Source organism: Penicillium canescens (assembly GCF_028828765.1).
Source record: "Penicillium canescens strain IBT 15451 chromosome Unknown utg000005l_segment0_segment0, whole genome shotgun sequence".
NCBI classification, from domain to species: Eukaryota; Fungi; Ascomycota; class Eurotiomycetes; order Eurotiales; family Aspergillaceae; genus Penicillium; species Penicillium canescens.
In genome coordinates this window covers 1000389-1025357 of record NW_026703967.1, presented here as the reverse complement: position 1 = coordinate 1025357, position 24969 = coordinate 1000389, and the positions used below count along the sequence as shown (strand labels likewise).

The 24969-nt window shown below is 50.6% G+C and overlaps 9 protein-coding genes across 9 annotated transcripts; 5 read left to right on the top strand and 4 right to left on the bottom strand.

The window, feature by feature from the left end:
• Positions 1-304: 304 nt before the first annotated feature.
• N7446_007978 (uncharacterized protein) lies at positions 305-1213 on the bottom strand (the record flags this gene model as incomplete). The annotated part of the gene is made up of 1 exon (XM_058516723.1): positions 305-1213. One exon carries the CDS (start codon positions 1211-1213, stop codon positions 305-307), a length of 909 nt encoding a protein of 302 aa, XP_058370369.1.
• Positions 1214-1882: 669 nt separating this feature from the next.
• Positions 1883-3675, top strand: N7446_007977 (cytochrome P450; the record flags this gene model as incomplete). Its single annotated transcript, XM_058516722.1, has 5 exons — positions 1883-2015; positions 2077-2186; positions 2259-2916; positions 2977-3057; positions 3110-3675. 5 exons carry the CDS (start codon positions 1883-1885, stop codon positions 3673-3675), a joined length of 1548 nt encoding a protein of 515 aa, XP_058370368.1.
• A 602-nt stretch (positions 3676-4277) lies between these two features.
• N7446_007976 (DUF3292 domain-containing protein) lies at positions 4278-6646 on the top strand (the record flags this gene model as incomplete). The annotated part of the gene is made up of 5 exons (XM_058516721.1): positions 4278-4556; positions 4619-4828; positions 4885-5396; positions 5453-5680; positions 5733-6646. The coding sequence occupies 5 exons, from the start codon at positions 4278-4280 to the stop codon at positions 6520-6522; spliced, it is 2019 nt and encodes a 672-aa protein (XP_058370367.1). The 3' UTR covers positions 6523-6646.
• Positions 6647-7422: 776 nt separating this feature from the next.
• Positions 7423-8370, bottom strand: N7446_007975 (SDR family oxidoreductase; the record flags this gene model as incomplete). Its single annotated transcript, XM_058516720.1, has 1 exon — positions 7423-8370. One exon carries the CDS (start codon positions 8368-8370, stop codon positions 7423-7425), a length of 948 nt encoding a protein of 315 aa, XP_058370366.1.
• A 284-nt stretch (positions 8371-8654) lies between these two features.
• N7446_007974 (putative C6 transcription factor) lies at positions 8655-11041 on the top strand (the record flags this gene model as incomplete). Its single annotated transcript, XM_058516719.1, has 4 exons — positions 8655-9005; positions 9053-9185; positions 9268-10346; positions 10401-11041. The coding sequence occupies exons 1-4, from the start codon at positions 8903-8905 to the stop codon at positions 11039-11041; spliced, it is 1956 nt and encodes a 651-aa protein (XP_058370365.1). The 5' UTR covers positions 8655-8902.
• Positions 11042-11358: 317 nt separating this feature from the next.
• N7446_007973 (uncharacterized protein) lies at positions 11359-12526 on the top strand (the record flags this gene model as incomplete). The annotated part of the gene is made up of 3 exons (XM_058516718.1): positions 11359-11441; positions 11662-11783; positions 11904-12526. 3 exons carry the CDS (start codon positions 11359-11361, stop codon positions 12152-12154), a joined length of 456 nt encoding a protein of 151 aa, XP_058370364.1. The 3' UTR covers positions 12155-12526.
• A 91-nt stretch (positions 12527-12617) lies between these two features.
• Positions 12618-15342, bottom strand: N7446_007972 (ChAPs family protein). The gene is made up of 7 exons (XM_058516717.1): positions 15244-15342; positions 14981-15116; positions 14791-14915; positions 14460-14740; positions 13468-14408; positions 13039-13413; positions 12618-12983 (listed from the first exon to the last, which is right to left on the bottom strand). Exons 1-7 carry the CDS (start codon positions 15264-15266, stop codon positions 12816-12818), a joined length of 2049 nt encoding a protein of 682 aa, XP_058370363.1. The 5' UTR covers positions 15267-15342; the 3' UTR covers positions 12618-12815.
• Positions 15343-15508: 166 nt separating this feature from the next.
• hir3 (putative transcriptional corepressor of histone genes (Hir3)) lies at positions 15509-21753 on the top strand (the record flags this gene model as incomplete). Its single annotated transcript, XM_058516716.1, has 6 exons — positions 15509-19859; positions 19912-20134; positions 20185-20340; positions 20397-20693; positions 20747-21148; positions 21172-21753. Exons 1-6 carry the CDS (start codon positions 15580-15582, stop codon positions 21751-21753), a joined length of 5940 nt encoding a protein of 1979 aa, XP_058370362.1. The 5' UTR covers positions 15509-15579.
• Positions 21754-22118: 365 nt separating this feature from the next.
• N7446_007970 (uncharacterized protein) lies at positions 22119-24814 on the bottom strand (the record flags this gene model as incomplete). The annotated part of the gene is made up of 6 exons (XM_058516715.1): positions 22119-22438; positions 22496-22556; positions 22607-23128; positions 23183-23310; positions 23358-24408; positions 24467-24814. 6 exons carry the CDS (start codon positions 24812-24814, stop codon positions 22119-22121), a joined length of 2430 nt encoding a protein of 809 aa, XP_058370361.1.
• Positions 24815-24969: the final 155 nt, after the last annotated feature.

The following is a 24969-nucleotide window of genomic DNA, read 5'->3' as shown; positions in this document are numbered from 1 at the left end:
ATTATTTAGACTGTGTGTCGTTGTAAATGGGTATCATAACGTCAAACAGTGTGCAAATTGTCCGCACCGTCTCTCTACACTGGCAAACAGAAGTCTGTTATTCCGTTCTAGAACACTTAAGCGATACTTTGTAGCTACATGAAGAAGTAGTACTGGTTTGAACCCTAAGAAGAATATTGATCATAATTATCATAAGTATATCGTGAAAGTCATCAGCATAAGCGGCGTACACGGCTAGCTAGGGTATAGAGCAATAAAACAGAGAGGAAGAGGGGAGCGGGGGTAGAGTGCGCCGCCACTACCATCAGTAACCATTTGCCAGAATCCAGTGGAGTCTCCCAAACCCTATCAAGTCTTCTCCTGTCAGGACAATACTATCTCCAAAATTGACATAAACACCAGGCGGAAGCTGGTACCCAGTGAAAGCCGCTACAGGAAGTCGGATCTCAGTTGGAGTGAAGGTGGGCGATGTAAGACTTTCAAATCGGACCACAGGATCTGGACGGCCCCGAGTAATAGTTGCTCTATCGGTGATGGCCGCGAAAACATGTCTTCTGCGGAGCTGTGGGCCGGAATAAATGTGGTTTTGTGGCCGCTGTGGCCGCCAGACGGAAAGTGTAATCATATCGGGATCTTTGGTGAGCTTGACAGTGAGGCAGATCTGGAAGGATGATTCGGCATGTCCGATCCAATGTCGAGCGTCATGCTCGAGTTCATGTTCGCTTTCGGAATTTCCAACCTCAATGCCAACTGTGACGTCCTCGCTATTTAAGGGGCCCCAGCATCCATCTGGCTGAGCAGCAGTGTTACCAAGTCTTATTGAGGGTGAGAGGTTCGGTACACAAGTAGTGTTGAGTAGGCCCGCCGATCTCAGCTTATCGGAGATCAGGTAGGAAAGCTGGACAGCAAGACTGTCGTGAGCTTTTGAGGGCATCCGGACGCGGAGCTTGCGCTCGTCGAAATTGTAGAAGTAGTGGAGGCGCCTAGTGCTTCGTGAGGTTCCGTCCTGAAGTTGGTAGAATGTGGCTTCGGTGATATCTGAGAACCACAGATATCCCGTGTCTTTTGCTCTGATTTTGCTGACCAGCTCGCCTTCGATCTCCTTGAATTGTTTCGTCTGGTCACCAGAAAAGTTCAAGTGCCGGGAGAAATGAAGTAGCTTGCTGGCATCGTCGGATGAGTCGCCGTACGTCGGAAGTGTCGCACGAGTCATGGAGGGTGCAGACGTGGATTCATCAGGAGGAGGAGAGGAAACAGAAACAGAAAAGGGGGATTCTGGGCGTCCATGGTGAGAAGACCCGTTGGGCAGGTGCGAGTACGATGAAGGCAAGAGCGACGAGGTGTAGTTGTATACTGAGGTAGTTGGCTGTAAGTAAGGACGGGTGATCAGCGACCCACGTCTTAGGTGGTGGGTTGGTGTCGGACTCGGTTCTTACGTGGAATTTACGTGGAATTTACGTGATGTACTCCGCGAAGTCGCCGGACGCCTGGTGGGCGGTGCCGTGAACCCGAGGGGGAAATCCCTAGCGATTCTGTGCCCGTGACGAGTTAGGTTGGCATGAGATGGTTTGGGAACAGAACCATCCCTGACCGCTCCACCAAACTGTGCTGCGCTCCTAAGAAGTGTCGCTCACCTAAGCCCTTTTTATAAAATCTATGTATTGAACCGAGTTCAAAGGCAGTCAAGCAATGGAAAAGTTTCCAGCCCGACCAGCCTCGCTGGTCTTTCCGAAGATTCGGCACTCGGACCTGTAAAGCGAGTGAATTTATAGGAGGGAACGTCTTCTGTCGTAAAGGGTGCATATATAAACCAGAAACCGTGCATTTTGACACCCATACAAGCCAAACACTCATTTCATTCCACGAACACGACTAAGGCATCATGGCTGTACAGACGTTTTATCTTCTCGGCAATCCCGTCACGTCCGCAAAACAAATCGAGATCGAGTCGAACATTGGCCTCGACGGACTCAAGCACTTGATTGCCGCGCACTTCGCTATCGTCGAACCAAATGGTAGGTAACACCGGGCAGCATTCACCATTATACCATTTCCAATTACACTCTGACACTGCAGTAGGAATTGCCTTCCAGTTCGAAGATGCCGAACTCGCCGATGTTCCAGACATCACTTTTGCTCAAGGATCGGTGACGATCACGATTGATGGCCACGCCGTCCGCGATCGGGTGGGTCCCAAGGGCTTACCCGTCTTGGGTAACTTCTTGGAGATCTAACCCGATCACCTTGGCAATCACCAGCGACTTTTCGAGCGATTCGGTCCGGTTATTCAGACTAATAACATGGGTCGTGTGACCTACCAAACCAACGATCCGAACATCGCCGCTATTGCCTGTGTCGAATCCCACTTTTTCACCAAGGAGATCAACAAAGCCCATCCCCTTTATGCCCTGAAGACCCCTTCTGCCGGGGTCTTCCTAGGTGATACCGATACTCCTGAATGGAGAGTGGCTCACAAATTCATCCTCCCGGCACTAGATCCTAAAGCGGTTCGCCACTACGCACCTACCATGCAAAAGACCGTCAAAGATGCCTGCAAAGTCTTCGATAAGTTGGATGAGCAGGGTGAAGCCTGGAATGTCTACCAGTATATGCTGAAGCTTGGTGCTCAGGCTGTGGGCAAGCTTACTCTGGGCTTGGACTTCGAGCACTTTACTTCGCCTGACGCACCTGTTCACGAGATGGTTCACCTAATTGCTGAGCTGCTCTCGTTGAATAAGAAGGTCACTTCGAAGGGTAACTGGTATAGCAGTCTGCCCTTTGGCGACAATAAGCGCCTAAAGGAAGTCAAGAGTCGTATTGAGGGAATGGTTGAGCAATCTATACAGAATGCTGCCAGAGGTGGTGCAGATGACCTCCCACTACAAGATGCGGCATTACAGGCATCAAACATGGCTGGTTATTGTTTTTGCATTTCTCTATTACCTATTATTGAAACTAAAAAAACTTTTAATCTAGACTGTGCTATCCGTGCTACTGACAATAAGGGCGAGAAGTTGCCGAAAGAAAGTCTCATCTGGGCTCTGGTCGTCGCGACAGGTGCTGGCTTTACAACGAGTACCCCTGCTTTCGTGGCTTATCTACGGCCTAGTCACCTACCAGGGCATGCAGGAGAGACTTCTCCAAGAACTTATTGACAACAATTTCGACAATCAGACAGAGATCACTGCCGATTTTACTAATCGCCTAGTCTTCCAAGATAAGTATATCAAGGAGATGCAGCGCAGACACAACCCGTTCTTTCCAACCTGGGCGGACCGCAAAGACCGACCTTATCCTTCCTGGGGTTACAGAATTCCCAAGGACGCAGTTATTATCCCTGCTATTCACCATATCCACAACAACCCCGAGCTCTGGGACAACCCCTACAAGTTCGACCCAGACCGTTGGGACACCTCGGAGGTCAAGAATAGACACAAGGCCTCTTACGTTCCATTCGGTGCTGGTCCGCGTATGTGCATCGGGTTCAAGTTTGCACTCCAAGAGATCATTCTCCCGAAGCTGATCTACAACTATAAGTTTGTTCGCGAGGGCGACGGACCCATCGAGTACGACCCAATATTCCAGCTTATCCACCCAAACAACTTGGATGTTCGCGCTCACAAGCGAGTCAAGTGCCCCCCACCCACCACCAAAAAGACTGAGGCTGCTGTTTGAAAGCTCGTATCCAAATCTCAGATGTGACTTTGTTCTCAAGCTTGCTCTGGCTCGCAAAGGCCTGTAGTTTCATCCTTATTATGTTTCATTCTCTGGAAGATCTTTATTTTATTTTCTTTGGCTCTCAATTTCATTTTTATTTTCTCAATTCCAGTTTCTCTGTCTTCAAACGTAACGCGTCTTTCGTTTATTTACATCCCTTCTCTTCAGAATCAATTTTGTGTATATTTTGAAACGGGACTACTTGGTAGCTCGGTCGCTAAAAGACTCTCTGAGCAGCAGGAGTTTTGAATCCTTTCTTTAGCGTCAGAGTGGTATATAAGCCTGTGTAGTGTTCAGGTATCATACTAACCTCATCCGGCATATTTAGTGCCCACGTAGATACAAGATCTTATCTCTAAATAAATGATAAAGTGCACTATACACTTAACATTGTAACATGAATAATAAAGATAAAAAGACCGCGCGATGAAAGAACAAGATTTCGTTGTGATTGCCACTGCCCTGATCCGCGAGATGACGTCGACAACCCTGTCAACAGGTCCCGCTTCATACATCATCTCGCTCTACTTTCAACATCCCAACGTCCCCAGGTCTTCACGATGTCCACAGCCAATGAAATAAAACCCGCCAACGATGGCGATGCTACAAGTAAGGCCGACAGCCAAGTCACCGCTGAATCAGCGATCCCCGAAGGCCCAACTGACAGCCATGTGCTGTCCCAAGTCGAACAGGATGAAAAAGGTCTTGCGCAGAAAGCTGGCGACACAGAGGAAATTACCAATGTTGGATGGGGTGTCTCACCCAACAATATTGGAGAGCCTTTAGTTGCTGGGTTGTCAAATGAAGACCTGTGGATGCTAATTAGGCGATTCGACAAGGTGCGCTCTTCGACCATAGTCTTATGCTTTGTTTTCCTAACTAATATTGGAAATGTTTCTAGCAAGTCTACAGAGTCAAAGCTGTGCCTGATGCTCCCCTCCAAAACCTGGATCTGACACGAACGGACGATGATGAATTCTCTCCGGATAAGCTCCGGGCTACGATAGAACGATTCTACGTCACAGTCGTCGTGGGATTAACCAGCTGTATCAAACATATCGCTCGACTTCGGTCCTGGAAGGAGCCGCGACGAACGGCGATCTTTGGCACGGCAAGACTCACTCTGAAATGCTAACTTCTTTGGGAACATTATCTGATATCATACAGATTTACCTCGCTGCATGGCTTCTCGATCTACTAGCGCCGACCATGCTAGCAGTTCTACTCGCCCTAGTGGTCTACCCACCATTGCGACCACTGATGTTTCCCCCAGCGCCAATAGCTCTCGTGGACAAAGATACGGGCGGTGTACAAAAGCCGAAAGCAGGAATTCTTGGCTCCCACGACAGCATCACTGGTGCGCCGGAAAAATTCAAGGGTGAGGCAGCTGAGCAGGAAGCAAGTAACTTGGTAGCAAGTGTCGCTAGCGTGACCGTGGGCAGCGCAGTCGGGAAGCATGATCAAGGCGTACCCGATGATGCACCCTTTGAAGATGACGTACCTGATGCTATGGATATTGTTGCCAATACCGCTGATGCACAAAGTGCCGCGCATGGGGGAGTGCCGACTGACACTCATGACAAAACGCGACAACCCATGCGACAGGGCGTGATGGATGCTGCGAACTTTGCTATGCAAGCCGTGGGTGATATCACGGATACCTATGAGAAACTAGGAAAGTGAGTGCAAAGCGTGTGCTGTATTATCTAGCTCAGGCTCAAACTTTTCGATCTAGTGCTCTATCGGCAACAACTCCATTCCCTCGACTGAAGCCTCGTCTACGTCTAGCAGCCGTGCTGGGTCCAGCATGCCTGCTTTCATTACTGACAACAAGTTATGTTTTTATGAAGATCTGTACGCTTTTGGTTGGATTTTCGTTCTTCGGGGACCCGGTGATCAGACGAGGAATAAGATATCTGAACCGCCAGTTCCCGAGGTGGCAGAAAATAATCGAGTTGCAGAAGTATATTCCTCAAGCCACTACAAACTTTCACCTACTGACAGCCCAAATCTAGCTCTCTACTCAAAGGCATTCCAACAAACGCCCAGGTGGCCGTCACGCTTCTCCGCATCGGCGAAGCCAATGCATCACCACTACCACCTCCCCCGACTTCACAAGAAAAAGCACCCTCACGCCCAGCCTCATTACACCACGAGGAGCTAACTCTCGGAGCAACTGATGCAGAAATCAAAGATGCAGCATTAGTCAGGCCTGATAATGACAACATCCCCGAAACCCATTCCGAGGCAGAGAAGAACCACAAGAAAACACTAGCGTCAAGAGTGCTAGGATTCTTCCGAGGAACGACAGCAAGCGGCGTCGAAAGCAAAAGAGGCATCGACCGCGTACGAGCAGCGGTTGGCTCACGACATGCAAAGAACCGAGTCGGTGTCCTGCGCCAGAAGGGCAAAATGATAACACCCATCGGGCCAGTATCATTTGATGCTCGCTACAAAGGAAAACGTGGGACAGCGGTTATAGACTCGACGAAGGAGCCCGCACTTCTTTACTTCACAACAGACACACCGCAGAACGGAGACATAGAGCTAGAACATCGAAAGGCTGGATCCGTTCTGTTTACAATGCCCGTTTCTGATATCCAGGAAATGAGGAAGCTGGGTGGACTGGGATGGAAAGGGAAGTTGGTTGTTGGGTGGGCGCTTGGTAGTAAAGAGGTTGTTGATGGGTTGCTACTTACTGGGAAGAAGCCTGGGCAGACGTATCAGCTTACGGCTATGGGGACGAGAAATCAATTATTCAATCGGCTTATTGCTATCGATGGACAGGTTTGGGCTAGCTGTTGACCTTCATGGACAGGATGCATGCTAAAACGATACCAGGTTTGGAGGTAATTTCCCACGTGTTTCTGTTTATGGCAATTATGTACAGTGGGCTTGCACATTTGTGTCAATGAATGTACAGAGCGGGCTTTTGTTATTTTTTTAAAGTAAACCTTACTGGCATTTATGAGGGGGAAAAAAGCAAGATTCCGGGGAACCTACCGTATGTGAGAAAATACCAGAAACTTACTCTGATCACACATCAAGTTGGACCCTTTTCAATCAAGGTGACAAGATACGCAGGTAATCTTCATCACACTGGAAGTGATCCGCAAAAGGGGATGCCTGAAATTGAGCTCTGCTAAATATATCAGGCTCGAAACTAGCAAGCAGAGGTTGCTTATGAAGATCTCCTGTAACAGGTGCCATGATGCGTTGTACTGATTTTCGGCCCCTGGAAGATCCTTCCTAATATTTGCTCTAGGAAGATGTCATTGAAGACACCCCATGCCAAGGACCCGTAAACGTCGGCTACGCTCAATTATCAAGGCCTCCTCTTGGTACTTGTTCTCAGCTGGAAGCTGCTAGCTTGGTTGGTACTGTGATCACATTCGCATGGATCTTGACAACAGGTTCGATAGCGCTATTAGAGCCTATATCACGAAGATTCATGTTCCTATTCTCAACTCATATACGATTAGTCTACGTACATTACAGTTCAAGCGCCCCTTTCCAAGTGCCATGTTAGGTATCTAAATGCTGATAAATCTGGCCCATCAGAGTGAGACACAGCATAAGGAATCAGATATAGACAAGGGGTAGCGGACATGTCCCACCCCAAGAACCTCAACCGCGGAGAAATAGGTCGCGGAGGACTCCGTTTCATTTTCAGAAATTCATTGAACTTATCGATACATGATTCTTTCACTCCAATCCCTGCTTATAATCCCTCACGGTCTGCTCAAATGATTCGTCACGCTTGAAGCCCAAGGAAATAGCCTGAGTATTATCGAACTGTGTCGGCCAAGACTTTAGAATCGGAATCACTGCAGGGTCCTCCTTTTCTGCGAGAAGTGCCAATGCCTCCTTGCCACCCACCTTCTCCAATGCATCCATCATGCCCTGAACGGTGACACAAATGCCGGGTACATTGATCTGGCGAATATGCAGGGGAACCGAGTCGGCAGGAAGACGGAGCGTAATAAGAAGATTCTGCACCAATGTCTTGGGAGAGCAGAGCCAGGACTTGAACTGACGGTCTTCAATAGGAATGATACACTTCTTGCCGTCGAGAGGCTCCCGAATCATACCCGACAAAAATGAAGACGCCGCAGCGGTCGGTGCACCAGGGCGAACGGAGATGGTAGGGAATCGCAACGTAAATCCGGTAATGAACTTGCGACGGGTATATTCATTCACCAGAGTCTCACAGACGATCTTCTCCGCACCGTAGGAGGATTCCGGGGTCGGGATGACGCTGTCGGTGACAATCTCTGGCAAGGGTTGACCATAGACAGCCTGGCTGGAGGAGTAGATGACCCGCACTCCCGGGCAAGTATGTCGCAGTGCCTCGAGCAAGTTGCGTGTCGCATCGATGTTGACGCTCATGCCTAGGTCGAAGTTGGCTTCGGAGCCTGATGACATGATTCCGTGGAAGGCGTAGACGGCATCCAGGGAAGAGTCGACGATATCCTTTGCTCCTGTTAGGAGATCTGCTTTGACGGCAGTTGCATTCTGGGGATATTGCACGCCTGTGGGAATTGGCGGTTGGTTAATATCGGTCAATGTGAGGCGGTAGGTTGGGTCGTTCAATAGTTCCTTTGCGAGTAGTTGGCCGATGAAGCCAGCAGCGCCGGTGATGAGGATATGCATTGTGAAGGTGTTAATTGGAAGTCAGGAATAACGGAGAAAGGGTATTATTGTAGTGAAATTGTCGCAGCGCATTTCTCTCCGCATTCGCATCAAGTCCGAGACGATCTTTGGAGGGTCCTCCGCACCGGACTTGGGCCGGTGGAGTCGTGGAGGCCTCGGACTCCAGGGCTGTCAAGGTCCCAAAGCATTCGGGATGCACCGAATCACTGTATGAGTGATAGACTACACAACGGTCATGTCATTTAGACATCAAGTGCAGGGGAAGCGAAAAGTATTCCTAATAGCCAGATACAAACAAAGTAGAGAAGATGGAGTCGGTGCCACTGAGCATTGAATTTCGGGAAAGTCGAGTCCGGGCACCTCTTTCTGTTGAGACCCCTTCCTCTGTTTCCTCTGTAAACTCCCAATATCCCGAAATCTGAATTGTTGTCTTCCTTGAATCCTCCCTCGGACCAGCTCAGCTCGACTCCGAGCTTCCCCCACTCCCCAGATTTCGCCCCCTACGCATGCCCGGAGCATCACCGACTTCGCCATGGAGGCCTCTACTCCACTGAAACGATCTGCCGATGACGACCTGGAGTCTCCCCGAGAAAGCAATCGTCGGTCTGCGCCCAAGATCTCCAAAGCTCGTGCCTGTGAGTCTCTTCTCTACACTGTCCCCGACACTGTTAACCCGGACCAGGCGCCGAGTGTAAGCGCCATAAGATTCGCTGCGAATTCCGACCGGGCGAGACAACCTGTACGAAATGTATCCGCAGCGGTATCAAGTGCGTCGTGAACGACTTTTCGCAGAAATTCGTCGACGATGATGGGATGTATGTGCACTCCCCGCGGACCCCGCTCCAACCGCTCAACATCGAAGCTCCCAGGGCACTTGCTAATCCAATACTGGTATAGATGGAAATCCCAGGCGAATGCGACAATGCATCAGCTGCAGGCAGCTGTCTCGCACCTCTTGCGACAGGGTGGATTGCCCGAGCTCTCGACATATCCTTCCGGGGACAGTCAGAATGGCCCCAGTCCCGCTGCTTCGCACCATGCTCATCGTCCCTCGATTGATAGATCGCAGACACATACCAGTCATCAGGAGGGGCCGGGGGTAGTCATGGATGTCACTCGGGAACCGTCGCCAGAGCAGGACCTCCAGGACCCTGAATTGGTGCCGGCCCCCATGCGCAGCTTATACGAAGTGACCAAACTACGGAATCTGAGAAATAATCATGTCGAGCCACCCAAGCAGACATTGCTAGAAGAGGATTTCATCTCGCGCGGGTTGATTTCGCTCCATGAAGCGGAGGAATTATTCGCCTACTTCAGCCGCACCATGAACCAGCTACTCTGGGGTGGGATAATTCTGGTCCATCGCGATCTAACATCGGTCCGTCGCGCTTCGACGTTGCTCTCCGCTGCCGTGTTGACTGTCGCAGCACTTCACATTCCGAATCGCACTGAGACCTTGAACCGGTGCTATGGCGAGTATGTCTCGCTCGTGTCCAGCATGGCCCTTACGCGAGCCCACACGTTGGATGATATACGTGGACTTTGTGTGGGTGCATTTTGGCTGTCTGAGTTAAGCTGGAAGCTATCTGGCCATGCGGTGCGAATCGCGACCGAGATGGGCCTTCATCAGAGTTACCAGCGCCTGACCCGCGGACACACGGATCAGTATGAGCGCGCCCAGCTCTGGTACTTGCTTTATGTCTGCGATCATCATTTTAGTATTGCCTACGGTCGGCCACCCGTGATCCACGAGGATGTAGTCATTCGCAACTATGAGACCTTTCTCGCGCTGCCCATGGTCGTGCCAGGAGACATTCGGCTTCTAGCTCAAGTGGCCCTATTTATGATTCTGACCGAGGCTTATCGCATGTTCGGTAGCGATACTGAACAAGCGTTGACTGAGGAGGATTTTGGACAGTTGCGCGTATACAACGTTGCGGTTGACCAGTGGCGGCTCCTTTGGCAACCTCGATCTGGTAAGTGATCCAATGCGTTTCAATGATTACTGCTGAATCTAACGCGCCTTCCAGCTGATAGCGCCTATGTGCGAACTTATCCCTCGAAAGGAGTGGTGCTACATTATCATTTTGCCAAATTCCAACTGAACTCGCTTTCCCTCCGAGCGCTGTCCCCATCCAATTCCCCAGTATTTTCTATGGATCGCAAAGAATCAGCCAACATCGCGATTTCATCGGCGATGGCATGTCTCAATATGGTACTCGAGGAGCCCGATATCCGGGATGCGATAGTTGGCGTTCCCATCTTTACTCACACTATGGTTACATTCTCTGCCGTGTTCCTATTGAAGGTCGCCATCAACTGGAACACATCATACCTCAGCATCAACGCTCGCCAAATCCGACGACTAGTCGAGCGCGTGATCGAGCTTATGAACTGCGTCTCTGCAGGCGAACGACATCTAACCCGTCACATCGCGCGCGGTCTGGGTAAGATGCTCGAGCGCTTCGACTCGTGGGAGGCAGCCTGGCAATTCCGAGGGAGCAATGAGACAGCCGTCGAAGGACGCGAAGTGCCCGGGGGGGCAAACGCCATGGCACAGGGATTCCCTCCGCCAGACTTAATTTATGGCATGGTCGGCACGTACGGATTCGGTCTTGACGAGAACCTGCTTGACCCGAGCATGGCGGATTTCGAATTCCTGACACAATGAGAGAGCAAAGAAAAAGCACAGAATACCCCAGAGAGGCCTGAATACCACGGAATGTAGCAAGAATCTCACTGGCGACACGCACCCATCTGCCACGCACCGAACTCCACTGTAAGCTGTCAACTAACCCTAACCCATGTCGTCACCGTCACCTCCGCTTATGCCCCCTCTCCCTTGGTTCGACCCCCTTCCCTCAGCTTGGAGCTACGCTCTTTCTCTCTCCTTTCTCTCTCCTTTCTCCTATATATTCCTTCCCCCCAAGGCCTGCCTCCTCGTACTATAATTCTCCCTCTATAATTCCACCTCCTTAATTCCTCACCATGACATCCACCCGCAAGAGAGGTCGTGAACCCGAGGAGGAGCTCCAAGCCCTTCCTAGTGATGAAAGCGAAGAGGAAGAAGAGTAAGTCTCCAAGTTCTAGTTCCATTCTATTTCCATTCCCAATTACGGGTCCAATTCTTCTCCTCGACCTTTGCGCCAACACTTCGCGCATCCTTTTACCACAATTCAATGCGATTACAACAGTCACGCGCGAATCGCGACACCCTAACAACCTACTTTATTCATGACGCGCAACCCTTAAATCCAATTCACGCAATACTAACCCGGCACCCCAACACAGGTATGAAGACTCCGAACCCGAACTAGAGGAAGGAAGCGACGAGGACGAAGAAGCCGAAGAATCTGCCTCAGCCTCAGACGATGAAGACGAAGAGGAAGAAGAGGAAGCCACCAAAGCCCCAGGTATGACTTCCACATTCAATTCTCCAAACCCAACCCAACCCCAAATCCTAGCCCTATCATATCATATCATATCGTATATCCATTCCTCGCACGCGCTAACAATATAACCATCAACACCAGGCCCAGCACCAAAGAAGCGAAAAACCGCACCTGCAGTCGTTGACGATGATGAAGGCGTCGAAGTCGCACGGAACGGTGACGGCGGCGAAGATGAAGATGAGGAACCTGCTGCCGAGGAAGGAGAGGAAGAACCAGTCGATGCGACAGCTGAGAAGAGTGGTCCTGCGGCTGCGGCTGCCAAGGCTAAGGGTGGTGATGTTCCCAAGGAATCTGATCTTCCTGAGACTGAGGCGGTTGAGAAGGATGAGTAGGGGTAGTTTTAGTGGTAATTCACTATGGGTTGTCGTTGTTGTAAAATGGCTTCCTTGGTTTGGGTGTATGAATTATAATAGGAATGTATTGGATTGCTTTAGGTTATGGTTTCATCTACTTGTATCATCGCTGGATCAACGTTAGGGCTTCTGTGGATCTTATTGTAGATGGTGATTATACACAGAGCTCGACTAGTTCTTGCTAGTGGCCGATCCCGTCTGTTTTTCCTACGGACTGGGGCATGGCGCATATCAAGCGTTGGTATAATCTATGTGACTGGCTGATTATCATTTGTCTCCATGCTCTCCACTGAGGCAGTTCTTAGATTGTTGAACACGCGTTGCACCTAGAGGTACCTGTACATAACCCAGGGGGCAACAGCAATGTGTGAATTCTAACTATAATGGACCCGCTATGATGCACTTTTGAGTAACCGATCAAAAAATTGATAGGAAGTATATACTCTAAGAAAAACTACCTAGTAACAATCGATTTGACAAGAGGAAATGAAGAAAAAAAGGTGTCATCAATCAAGAATGGTCATTAACCCTGCCTGCGCCCGCTTTCTATCTTGACATCGACATCCAGGGAAGAAATTAGCACTATGGCCTCGTAAAGCTAAGCGATCTCTCGTCCGTATTTTGTTCGACCGCGCGCAACTTAGGTATCGCTGCCGCTGCTGCGGAATGTGGCGCAGAGCTGGCAGTACTGGTGTGTGAGGTCGAGGACGGGTTGGGGGAGGTTAGTGGCTTGCACGATGCTGCGGACCTTTACGGCACCTTCATCCTCGATGAGCTTGCGGACGAGGAATAAGAGCTCGGGGGAGAACTGGAAATGCTTAGCTATGGATGACCAAGGTTATTTGCAGAGGAGAGAAACATACCTCAGAATACCAGCGATATTGCCAGGCGATGAGACGAATGAGTGCGCCAAGCATGCCTCGCGTGTCATTTCGCTGCTCGTAGAGCTTCAACACCCCGCGCATGGCCTTTGGTGAGAAGCGAGTGGCCAGACAGCTCTGATAAGCCTCGATACTCTCGTCAAAATGGTGGAGTCGCTCTGCGAGCTCACCAAGGATCTCCCACTCGGTCGCGGACTTCTTGTACTCCATCGCTTGTTGGCGGAACTGGGCCATCTCTGTTCTCCAGATGGTGTAGATGCGGAGGTCCTCATAGAGGACCATGAAGAGGTTATCGAGCCATCTTTCACATAGACGTTTGTTGCGGAATTGTGTGTATGCGGCGTGTGATGGGTCGGGCTGTGAGATGAATAGTCAGTATATAATCAATACGTCCGTGTTGTGTGCACTTACATCCTCGTTGCCAGACTTGACGACCTCTGAAGCCACCGTCTGCTCGGGTCTTTCGAGAGGGCTCTGGCCGTGGTTTGCATTCCCGTCTCCATTGGGGGTTTCTTCTGTGGACTGGACCGGGCTAGGTCCATTCACTGAACCAGTGTCGTCCTCCTGCTCAGCACTATCTCCATTGATCTCGGCCCCTAGTGACTGAGCAGGTTTAGGGACATGTTGTCGCTCAACACGGTATTCCTCTTCCATCACAAACACCTCGCTGCGGACCTTCAGGAGTTGGTCCCAACCGATTGCAGCGGCAATCTTTGTAAGGAGATTGTATGCCTTCAAGAAGGTACCCTGGTAACCAGCAGCATGGATCTTCCGAAGAGAAGGGTGAACAAAGTCATGGGGGTCTCCCTGTTTGGGCTGGCCCTCGTCGATTTCATCGAGGATGCTTTCGGCGAGAATTGGAAGCATGATACGTGATGGTTGGGGCATGCGAGGTGTGTCTTTGTCCTGATATGTGAACATGGGACAGGAGTTGAGAGTCAAGAGCGCTAGGTCCCACTGTTCCATACCGACATATACCTCCGCCAGACGAGCCCATGTACTGAATTCGCTCGGGGCAGCGGTCACGGCCCGCTTGGCACATTCAAGCGCCATATCGCCTTCGCCCTTGCTCTGGCAGAAGTTTGCCTGGCAGTCTAGCAAAGCATAATCCATTGGCACATCTTGTAGGGCATCATACATTAGTCGCACCGCTTGTACTTCCTCGTCTGCCATCATCTGTACACGAGCGAGCAGAGACGAGACCTCCACATCCTTTGTGCGGAGCTTTTCGAAGAGGTTTATTCCGGATGTGTATCGACCAGTGGTGTGGATGTACTTGAGGACGCCTGATGTAAGGTGGTTGCTCACGGTGTTGGGGACTTGGGTCTCGGGGTCGGAGCTCAGCTGGCGTCCTGTCCATTGTCAGTACGGGTACAACAAACGAGCTATAGAATGGTTCGTACCTAGGAAGAAAAGCTTTTCGGCGGCATCCAAGAACTTATGTTCCATCTCTGTATTTGTCACTGGGTTGAATCGTCGGACTCCGACAATCTTCTTGACAGCATCTCCACTTCCGTCATCGGCGTAAAGGTAGGCTCTTAGCACAGCGCAAAGGAACGTTTCAAGCCAGAGGGCTTCAGTTGCAACTCGCTTGTCACCCCGCTCGTCGATGCAGTAGCTCTCCAAGCTTCCGGGGATCTTGACTTCAACACGCATGTCGAGGTGGGAGAAGGCATTGTAGCAGCTGTATAGATATTAGCATATATTGACCGCTGTAGCGATTGTGAGACTGACCAGTAGATTCCTGATACCACTTTGTGTGTCTTATCGAGGGGAGAGAATGTGAGGGTGTTCACGTAGGCGGCTAAGCTTGCGGACGAGGAGGCATCGATTCCGGTGACATGATGATAAACGCCGGTCTGTCATAGATGGAAATGAGTCAATTATCTGCATAAATTGTTTCAGATCAAAGGCATAAGTGTACCTGGCGAGTTGAATTGGAATTGGCCTTGGGCTGCTTGACCAAATATACCAAGTCTGGGGGGCCTAATTCCCGCAAGCTCTGCAGAGATTCTGTTCGCGCATCAACGGCAACAAAGATATCCTCCTCCTCGTGGATTCTAAGTAGGGTTCACAAGGTCAGTCACGATTCCTGCGATTTGCGCAGCTGCAGCTGTCGCCCATTTGGGACAATTGCCATGCGTGCGCAGCCCGGGGAACACGTAAACGGGGACAGGAGCAACATACTCAGGGACAGCGGGCGCGACCATGGCGCCTGCACAAGCGTGGTGAGAATAATGAGGGTATCTGGAATAAAATAGGCTGAGCAAAGTGAAAAAAATCCAGGGGGTGCACTGAGGGGTGAAAGTGATCCTGGACTACAATTGTACTATTACCCCAAAGGAAGGTGTCAGGCCATAAGGCATGCAGGCATCAAGGCACGCAGGCCACACACACCTTCCCCGATGTGGTCAACGCGTGATAACGTGTCTGATAACCAATCCCGCATTTAAGGGTTTCCTGGGATGTCGCCCTTCTTTCGACTATCTGATATATAAGATCGAACGACCCCGAGCTCGCATCATGTCGAGCTGGGTCGCATTGAATGTTGAACCCGATGAGGCTGTCGAAGAGGAGGTTGATGATACCAAGGAGCTCCAGATCGAGGAAGCTCTGAAGCTATACCACAGTGCTTTAAAACTACACGCGCAAGGTCCAGAGTTCTATTCCCAGGCAGCCGAGGCATACGAAGCTCTTCTCAATTCCGAGATCTTTAAATACCCAGAGTCCGTCTCCGATTTCAAAAGGGGCGCATTCGAGGATGCGCAGACCCAAGAGACCTCTGATGAAGCCACAGAACCGATCGGCGAGTTCAATGTCAACGACTCTACCTCCAGTCTATTCCAGACCCTTTATCTCTCCTACAAAAACCACGGCAAATACGTTCTCGATGCGGTACAAGAATCCATACGAACAGCACCGAAGACGCCCGGATCCGAGAAAGAAGCGCAAAAGAAGCTGATGGAGGCGTCAAGGAAAGCGCTGCAATCCTTCGGAGATGCCTTAGAACGAGATGACTCTGATCTGAATCTCTGGAGGCAAAGCGCGAGACTCAGTGGTGCCTTGCAGAGCCATCGCTTGTCGCGGTATTGCTTGGAGAGCGTACTAGCAGATGATGACAATCGGCTGGAATTGCGGCCAGAGCAGCTCGGCCTGGAGGAAATATTTGCAGAGCAACGCCTTCGAAGCACACTAGAGACCCTTTTCGACAAGTTATCTGCTTCGCAGATTCCCGTCAAAAGACCCAAGAAGGCTCTATTGAAGTATTTAAAACAGCACGAGGATCCTTACCCAAGTTTACCTACGATTCCCGCCGATTTACAGAACATCGATTCATCCAAGGGACCTCTCGCAATACATACTTCCATCAGGTATATTACACCCGCAGCACCAACTTGGGAGTCGGTTGGAAAGGCACTTCTCCAAGCTCTCGACGACGACGATGAGGCGTCGATTTCCGCAGTTCCGAGTCGGTCAATCGGCATTGTTCTACCAACACGGGGCTCTCATCCTCCTGGCACGCCGACCACAAAGCCAGATGACGTGGAGATGAAAAGTGAAGACGATGGACATGAGAAAAGAGCCGAAAACGACGAGAGCAGCGGAGAAATGCTTCAAACAACTGAGCATGAGACGAAATCCGAAGAACCCGAACCTGAACCCGAAAAAACCAAGGAGCCCGCAGAACCAGTCGAGGAACCCTCAACTATCGACCAGAGCGCAGAGAAGCAATTGATGGAATCATTAGAACGCCAATCAGCACAACCTCCTGATCAGCAAGCTGAAAATGATGAGACAAATCCCGAGGACCTTGACCCGAGCTCTGCAGCGGCTGCTCGCAAAAGATCGTCTGCATCAGTTGCCAACGAGGAGCCAGAGGGAGGTCGAATGAAGAGCAGACGGACACGTGCCCGAGAATCAAATGCCGACGCCCTGGTAGTTCCTGAGGAAATCGCCTTCGACCAAGAAAAGTACTACGAAAACCGCCTCGAGATTTTCGTCAATGCCGATGATTGGATGTTCAGCACGCTTGATTCTCTGTTTTCAAAAGTCGGAATCGAAGCACTGGGGAGCATTGCAAGCATAAGAGCAAAGTGCTCGACAAGTGAATCAACTGATACACCCGAAGACCTTGAAACACGGTTGTTCCAGGATTTCCGCGGTCTCATCAAGACATGGGACGACGAAAAGTCTCGTTTGATGCAGCAGAAGGATGAACATTCACCCTTGAAGAAGGATATACACGGTACGAGCAAATCGGGCTTGGCTGTATTCCTTGAACACTCACGCAAGGGTGCCCGGAAACCAATTGTTGCGGAAGACCTCCCCGCTGGGGAGCATCTCTATGACTTCTCTGACTCCATCAACAGTGAATGGCGACACCCCCATGACACCTCTTTTCAGTGGCTCAAGTGCCTTCTGACGCCAAACTTTGGTCGAGAAACCCCAGATTGGTCCACTGCGAAGTCAGCATACAGGCGTTTTTTGTGGCCGAAGGAACTAAAGAATACTGTGGTGGATCTCTTGCTCCGCGAGGATGAGTTCATATACAAAAGGTCTGGTGAACTGATTGCCGACCTCGAACGCCGAATGCTTGACGCAAGCAGTGAAGCTCCTTTTGAATATAAGGCCAGCGACTTCTTCGAGCTTGAGATGGTACAGTCCATCTATGAACTTCATTTGGATATCTTCGCTTCAGTTGAAACTCTAGGCAGCAAGACAGGACAGGAGACACGACTTGCACAACGCGACAGGCTGGGTCGTTGGGGCATGCTAGCTCGATCATCCGTGGATCATTTTGTCGACAACGGGCCGTCTGGTGATTGCCAAAAAGACATCACTCTCCGTCATCTGTGGGCATCTGTATTCCATATCAACCTTGCCGGGGAGGCAGAACGGGAGCATATTTTGCTTTGCCTCCAAGACCTGAAGCAAATCCTCCAGACCCTTGGCAATCCAGACGCCAGCTTCATCAACAACTCCACCATGTCCGAACTGTCTGCGGCTGTGATAGACCAAGAGGTGTTGAAGCTCAAGTGCATGGACTTCTTTGCCAAGGTCTTCAACTCGGACTCGGAAGATCCTGTGTCCCTCATCGAGGCAATTGAGCCCATTCTTGAGCCCTCATCGATTGAGTATGCAGAAGCACCATCGGAGAACGACATGAATCATCCAACATCACACCTCAGCGAAATGGCTGCCTTCTTAGACCGCGGAGATGCTACATTGCGTCTATTTCTGTGGCGCAGGCTCCAGGAGGCATACCAAGCCATCGACTACCCGCCTAAAGTTGTCTCATGCTATCTGCGAAGTATCGAAGTGGTGATGACAGAACTTGAGGCCACGAAACACAGCGAAGAAACAAATCGACACCGTCAGGTATCTCTGCTGAGCTGGCTCAAGGCTCTGGATGGCATCGTGGCCAAGGCCATACCACTTATTCTTGAAGAGTCGGACATGGCCTACGAATGTTTCGACCAAGAGCATCTTCAAGCATCCATGTCTGCAGTATCCCGCCTTGCTAGACTGTTGCACAGCTTTGTTCTATATGAAGATTCTGTGCGGGTCGGGCAAACTTCTGGTCGTGACCTCCGAGCATCATTAACGAAGTCGCTTGAAAACTTTAAGGATAGGATGCGAGAGCTGTACGTTCGTTGCTGGATTCTACAGTACACCCTTTTCATGGAGGCAATCGCTCAGAACAAAGAACTTTTCGATGACGCACTCGAAGATCGGATTCACTTCCTTCGTTCCGTACACAATGCATTGGGCGTCCGATCAATGTGCAGGTACTCGCAGAAGAAGTTCTTGAAACTTGTCAAGGCTGAGCTCTTTGGCCTTGAGACGAAAGGGGACTATGAATTCGATGTGTGCCAAATCCTTTACGATCTGCACGGCATCAAGTTTTCTCCATTCGATGGAACCATGGATCATGGGTGCCCTCCGGAGAAGCTGGATCGCCCTACAGCTATCATGATGATTGACTTTGTTTTGCAGCAGGCAAACAAGATGAACATGAAGGACCTGTCAAAGTCCGAATTGAAGACAACTATCGAAAAGATGCAGCAAGCAATTGGTCCCGCCGCCAAGTCTTCGTCGCAAGCACCACAGCTGACTTTCAATCGTCGGATTGTCAATGCCTATCTTAAAGCCGCCCTCAACCCATCCAATCTTCTCCGGGCCGTTCAAGGTATTACAGAGCTTTCGACAACTGTGGTTCTAACCGAGAATGCAAAGATTGCCGCTAAAGGATGGTTCTTCCTTCTTGGCCATGCCGCTTTGACCAAGTTCCGTTCACAAAAGCGTCTCAGCCCTGGTTCAACAAGCGAGCTTGACGATGCCATCAGCTTCTTCAGACAGGACTTGGATCATGGATCAGGGAGGTGGGAGACCTGGTTCAGACTCGCTCAGGCATACGATTCCAAGCTGGATGAAGATATTACATGGACAGCGGACAAAATCAACAACAACCGCGCGGATCTAGCAACACTCCAGCGGAACGCCATCCATTGTTATGCAATGGCCGTTTCAACGGCAATCCGGACCGCAGAGCCAACGGCAGAGACAAGAGCCCTGATGTCGGATCTCTACTCCGACTTTGGTATTCGTCTGTACTCATCCTCTCGTGAACCGTTGTCTATGGGTGCCTTTAGCGTGGAAGGTTTCCCTCGTCATTTCAGCAGCGAAGAGAGTCAGCAGATGTACAAGGGGCAGCCTTTCAAGGAAATGTCGGAGTACTCGGTGTGGAACTTTGCCAGCAACCTTCTCAAACGGGCAGCCGTTGACAAGTCGAAACGATGGATGTAAGTGACAGCCTGTGATGTTGCAAATGTTCAACAACGCTAACGTGATCAGGACCCATTATACGCTTGCCAAGTGTCTCTGGAAGATGTACAATAGCGACGACTCTCTTAGGACGAGTTCAAAAAGAGTTGAGATGCAAGAGGTGCTGGACGCTCTGTTCGATGCCATCAACGCACTCCCACAGCGAAGAGACTCGCGCTCTGATCCGATCTTCGAGCCGCACTTCAAACTGTTTTCTTTTGTGCACAAGCTTGTCCTTCGAGGAAAGATGACGGTTAGTGACATTTTTTTTGGTTGAGTAATGTTTACTGACAATTGCATCAGCCTGCCGAAGGAGGCAAAGCCCTACTCGCAACCCCCTGGGCCAGAAAGGTTGATGTTCCCGAGAATATGGATGCATGGAAATCATACATGACGGAAGTTCTTCGAAAGTTCAAGAGTGCCGATAAGTCCAACTGGCATCATCGAATGGGCGTGAAGGTATACCTCCCTTTCCCTAGCTGTTCTCAGCGGTTCACACAATTGACAATCCCTAGGCTGCCCATTTGGTTTACGATGGTCAACCAAACCCAGCTGCTGCGATTGCTGCCAAGCAGGAATTGTCCCAGATTTTTACCAAGACGCTCACCATCCAAGTCTGGCGACCTGAATTCGAACGTCCGGGTAGACATTTCGTCTACACCACACGATATGTGTACTTTTTCGTCGGCTTGCTTGATCAATTAGATGATCGCGCAAGCTTAGATCAATTGTTACGTCGCGTGAGAAAGAAGCAGGGCGATTTCCTCAATCACACCAAGCTGTGGGAGGATATTTGCCTGAACTATGCAAAGGTGAGACAGGACCAACCCATATTACCACCCTCTCCAATACTAACCAATTCTAGCTCATTCGCCGCGCAGCAATGATCAACGAAGGACATGAAGAAGGCGTATTCAAACCAATCGGCTGGGAAGAATTTTCCACCAAAACAGCTCGCCTGGAAAGCTTAACCCAACTGTCCACAGACAGCCAACCCCTCCTAGAATTGCTCCGTGATGCCCTGGAATTGAAGAAGCTGAACAACAACCTGATGAAAATCACCATGTTCGAGGATCTGATCGCAGACCTCTACGCCCGAGTCTACGAAGTCAACATGCCCCAACTGATCGAGCAAGTCAACGACGAGAACAAAGAGAAAATGAAACTCGACCACCTGCTCATGGCGGGCGAAGCTTCCGCCGAGACTTCTACGCCACCTACCCCCTCCCCGCTTCTGATACCCCCGCGCCGCGCGGCCGTACTAAGGGTATTGCCCGCCGCGACATCCAGAAACGGGCCGATACAATCGTCAACACGAAGCTTGCTCCCCGTGCTCCCGCGAGCAAATTCACCGCTCCGGGCGAGACGGACCCGCCTTCTACGCCGCATGGTGCGTTGATGCCAGGCGCGGCCTCGACTCCTGCTATCCGAGGCCCCGGCAAACCGCCTCCCGCGAATGGAGATGGAGCTGCTGGGCAGAAGGATCCGAACGGGGAGCATGACAGCGCTGACGAGAGTGATGTTGGTGAAGACGACGATGGGACGATGATCGATGAGGGGAATTCGACTCTTTTCCCTCCTGTTACTGACGCGGAGGAAGGTGGTAGTGGGGATGAGGGGGCTGATGAGGGTGATGGGGAAGATGATGAGAACGAGGGTGGCGAAGGGGATGGTGGTGGTGATGGTGATCCTGCTGCTACGGAAGGGGAAGGTGATGGTGATGAAGATGAGGAAATGCAGGATGAAGAGACGAAGGGCAATCTCACTGCTGACCAGTCTGCTAATGAGACGGAAACTGAGCCTTTCGCTGGCAAGGATGTTGCGTCTAAGGGCGACCCTGACGCAATGGATATTACACCTTCTGAATCCTGATGGACTAGGGGCTATATTTCAATTGTGTTTTACTTTTTAATTTCTTCAGATATTCATGGCGCTGCGATTAATTATCTCCGGCTATATTACAGCTGGATGTTGGCGTTGAGAGATAGGACATCAGGTTGTTGCCTTACGAGCTGGCATGTACAATATTCACAATAACGTTATCCAAAAGATTGGTATTCTTGCAAAACGAAGTATCATTCAATATTCCAACAAATAATGGCTCCCAAAACGCCTAGTCCGAGGGATATCATTGCCCATAGCCAACCAATCCAACCATCCGGTAGTTAAATTCTGTATCTTGAACTGGGTGGGAAGAAGGATAAATCGTAACAGTCGTGTCAACAAATCGGGAAAACTTAGATGTCCTCCTCGGGGGCGAGATCCCATTTGCGTGTGCCCATTTTCCTCTGCTTCTTGATAGGAGATGCTCCAGGGGACGGAGGAGCAAACATGGTATCAGCAAGTTTCAACTGATCCATGCGTTGCAATGCATTCTCGATGTCGCTTTCGCGGCTCAAGAGATTAGCACGAGCGGGAGTGGCGTTCTTGGCCCTTGGCTTTCTGGTCGGAGATTGGGAATGCATCTCACGCTCGAGAGCGGCGAGTCTGCGACGGAGTTCGTCATTCTCTTGCTCAAGCTCTTCCATCCGTGCATTTGAGTTTGGGTCTTCAAAGACTGTAGGTGGAAGTTAGTCTGATGATTCAAGCTCAAAGTTCACATGAGACAACTTACTCTGGAATCCACGGGAAACCAGCTCGACCTTCTTGTCGATATGCTCATCATTGCGGCCGAGCTGAGAAGTCTTAGCGTATGACATATACCAAACGTTTGTTGTGTACCAACCTGCTCATCCCAAGCATTTTGCCAACGGCGCCTCTCCTCTTCCATCTTTTCATCCATCTCTGCCCAGCATTCTTCGCGTACGTCTTGCTCAATCATGAGACATCTTTCTTCAGTCGCCCTTAGTCTTGTTTCAATCTCAGACCGTGCAATTTCCTCTTCAGCGAGTTTGACAGCAAGGCCGTGGCAATCACGGGTAAGACGTGTGATCTCACCAGCTGCTCTTTCGAGCTCCTCTGCTCTCCCATCATGCACAGAAGCACGGCCACTAACTGAGCGGTGGCTTCCAGATGCAGATATAATAGACTCAGCGATTGAGGGCGCTCTGGGCACGGTAACCTCACGAGCCAGTGCGGAGTAGCGCAATATTTGAGAAGTGGCATTGAAATCACCCAGAGGGTCAGCAGTGACAATCATAATGGCCTTTTGGGGATATTGTCCCCGAGACATTTGATGGGGCGAAGGGAAAGAATTTGAGAACAGGAGCTCGGTCAACTTGCACTGGCGGTATGGAACGAGTGCGGTCTAAAATGAATCAGTCATGGCGCAGATGGTATTAACCAAAGTACCAAGACATACCTTCATGCCATCCTGGATGTTGCTTTGCATCTGCAAGCACTGACCAAGATACATTAAACTCTCGTTAATCTTGCCAGCTTCAGCGAGTGTAGCACCCGCTGTCTTGGCCGTTCTGGCGCGCTCAGAGCCTAAATGTGTCAGTAAAAACCAGGATACGCAGACCAAATATACTTACCAGCCAAATCAACAACGGTAAGAGCGTTCCCTACCCAGTTCGCCTCACCAGTACGCTTAGAGAAGGTACGCTTCTTGACTTCCAGGGAGAAGAAACCATGACTCCGAGAGCTAACACTATTCATTCCAGTGCCAGTTACCTTTCGTTCCGTCAAACCAACATCCAAGATAGCCAATGCTTCTTCGTAGGTGCCGCAAGCAATCTTTCGCAGCCCTGCAACCAATTTGCGGTCAGGTGAGCCTTCGGTTGGCTTGAAAAGCAGGGGGCGTCGTCGATCCTTTTGGTTGTTGCCGCGGGACATGGTTCCTTGGCCTGGAACAATTGCAGGGGATAGGAGATCAAAGATTCGATCGTTGTACACCTCATACATGGATACCAAAACGACGAAGTCGGCATTGGAGTCCATATCCACCGAGAGGTGACTCATGTCAGGAAGTCGAGGAAGCGCGCCTTGTCGTTCACGAATGTTGCGGCGGGGGAAGCTCAATGCGGGAGCAGGTTCCTTTAAAACATAAAGTCGTGATTTAGCTAATTGCGATTCAAAAACATTGGAGTGGGTGTAGGGCAGGGGGTTGTAGAGTCCCGGGGTAACGGGTCCAGTGTGCTCGGGTGAGTCCTGGCCTAGGAAAGCTCGCGCAGTGTGATGGAGACGGTTTACCAGGGCTGCGTCCACCTTGCGAGGGTTTCCAGGTTTACTCCGTGGTCTCGGGAGACACGAGCTAGGTGGGTTTGGTCGCGGGGTTGACGGTCCTTGAGGAGAGTTTAGGGCAAGAGGGCTTCGTACCGTCAATGGCGTGTTTGCACGAGATGGGCTCATGGGTGTTTGTGCTCTTGAGCTGCGTCCGGTGGATTCGCCATAAACAGCTTCCAAAAAGGTCTGGGCCGAGAACAGCTGGGCTTCAGACACATCCGTAGCAGCCAGCGATGCAAGCATGATGGGGGTAATGCTTCCATCTTCGGTCTTGACGGTGGGTTCTAGGGAGCGGAAGATGACATCGAGCGCCATTTGGGTCATTCCTCGTTCAGTCTTGGATCCTAGAATCGTGTGGCTCTGTATTTCTCCAATTATTAGCTTCGGTGTTGTGCTACACCTTTATTTGATGCCAGACCTTTCCACTTCCTGTCACACCTAGCGTGGCAACCAGTCCATCTCGGTTCTCCTTCAACACTCCCCGTATGATAGGCTCCATGCCAGTGTCGTGGAAGACATCTAATTGCGAGGCAGCCTCCTCGAAGACTTTGGTAAACCCAAACTTCTCCACGGCCCGCTTTCGGGTATCATTCGGAGGTTGAAGAATGATATGCGTCGGCACTGCGGGGACAATTTCTGCGTCATCCTGCGATGTCTCTGGGGGCTCAACTGCAAGGAAACGCTCGGATTCGTCTTTCTGGGCGATCGGAGGTCGTAGACGAAGAAATACCTGGAAAAGCGACGCCTGGGGCTGTTTCGGCGACATTTTGCTGACTATGAGAACGTTGAAGTCGAAGATACAGAAATCAAAACAGGCAAACGCTGCGAAGCAGACGTTCCAGAACGTCTACAGATCGACAGGGCGCATGCCGTTTTGGGTCAAATGTTGCCCGGACAACAACATCACGTGCATAAGCATTT

Bases quoted from the DNA above. Each gene is read 5' to 3' on its own strand.
- N7446_007972 (XM_058516717.1), bottom strand. From the start codon at position 15,266: ATGGTCGCGCCCGCTGTCCCTGA. The intron at 15,117-15,243 runs GTATGTTGCTCC...AACCCTACTTAG, and splicing joins GTCGCGCCCGCTGTCCCTGA to AATCCACGAGGAGGAGGATA. The intron at 14,916-14,980 runs GTACACTTATGC...CATCTATGACAG, and splicing joins ATTCCAATTCAACTCGCCAG to ACCGGCGTTTATCATCATGT.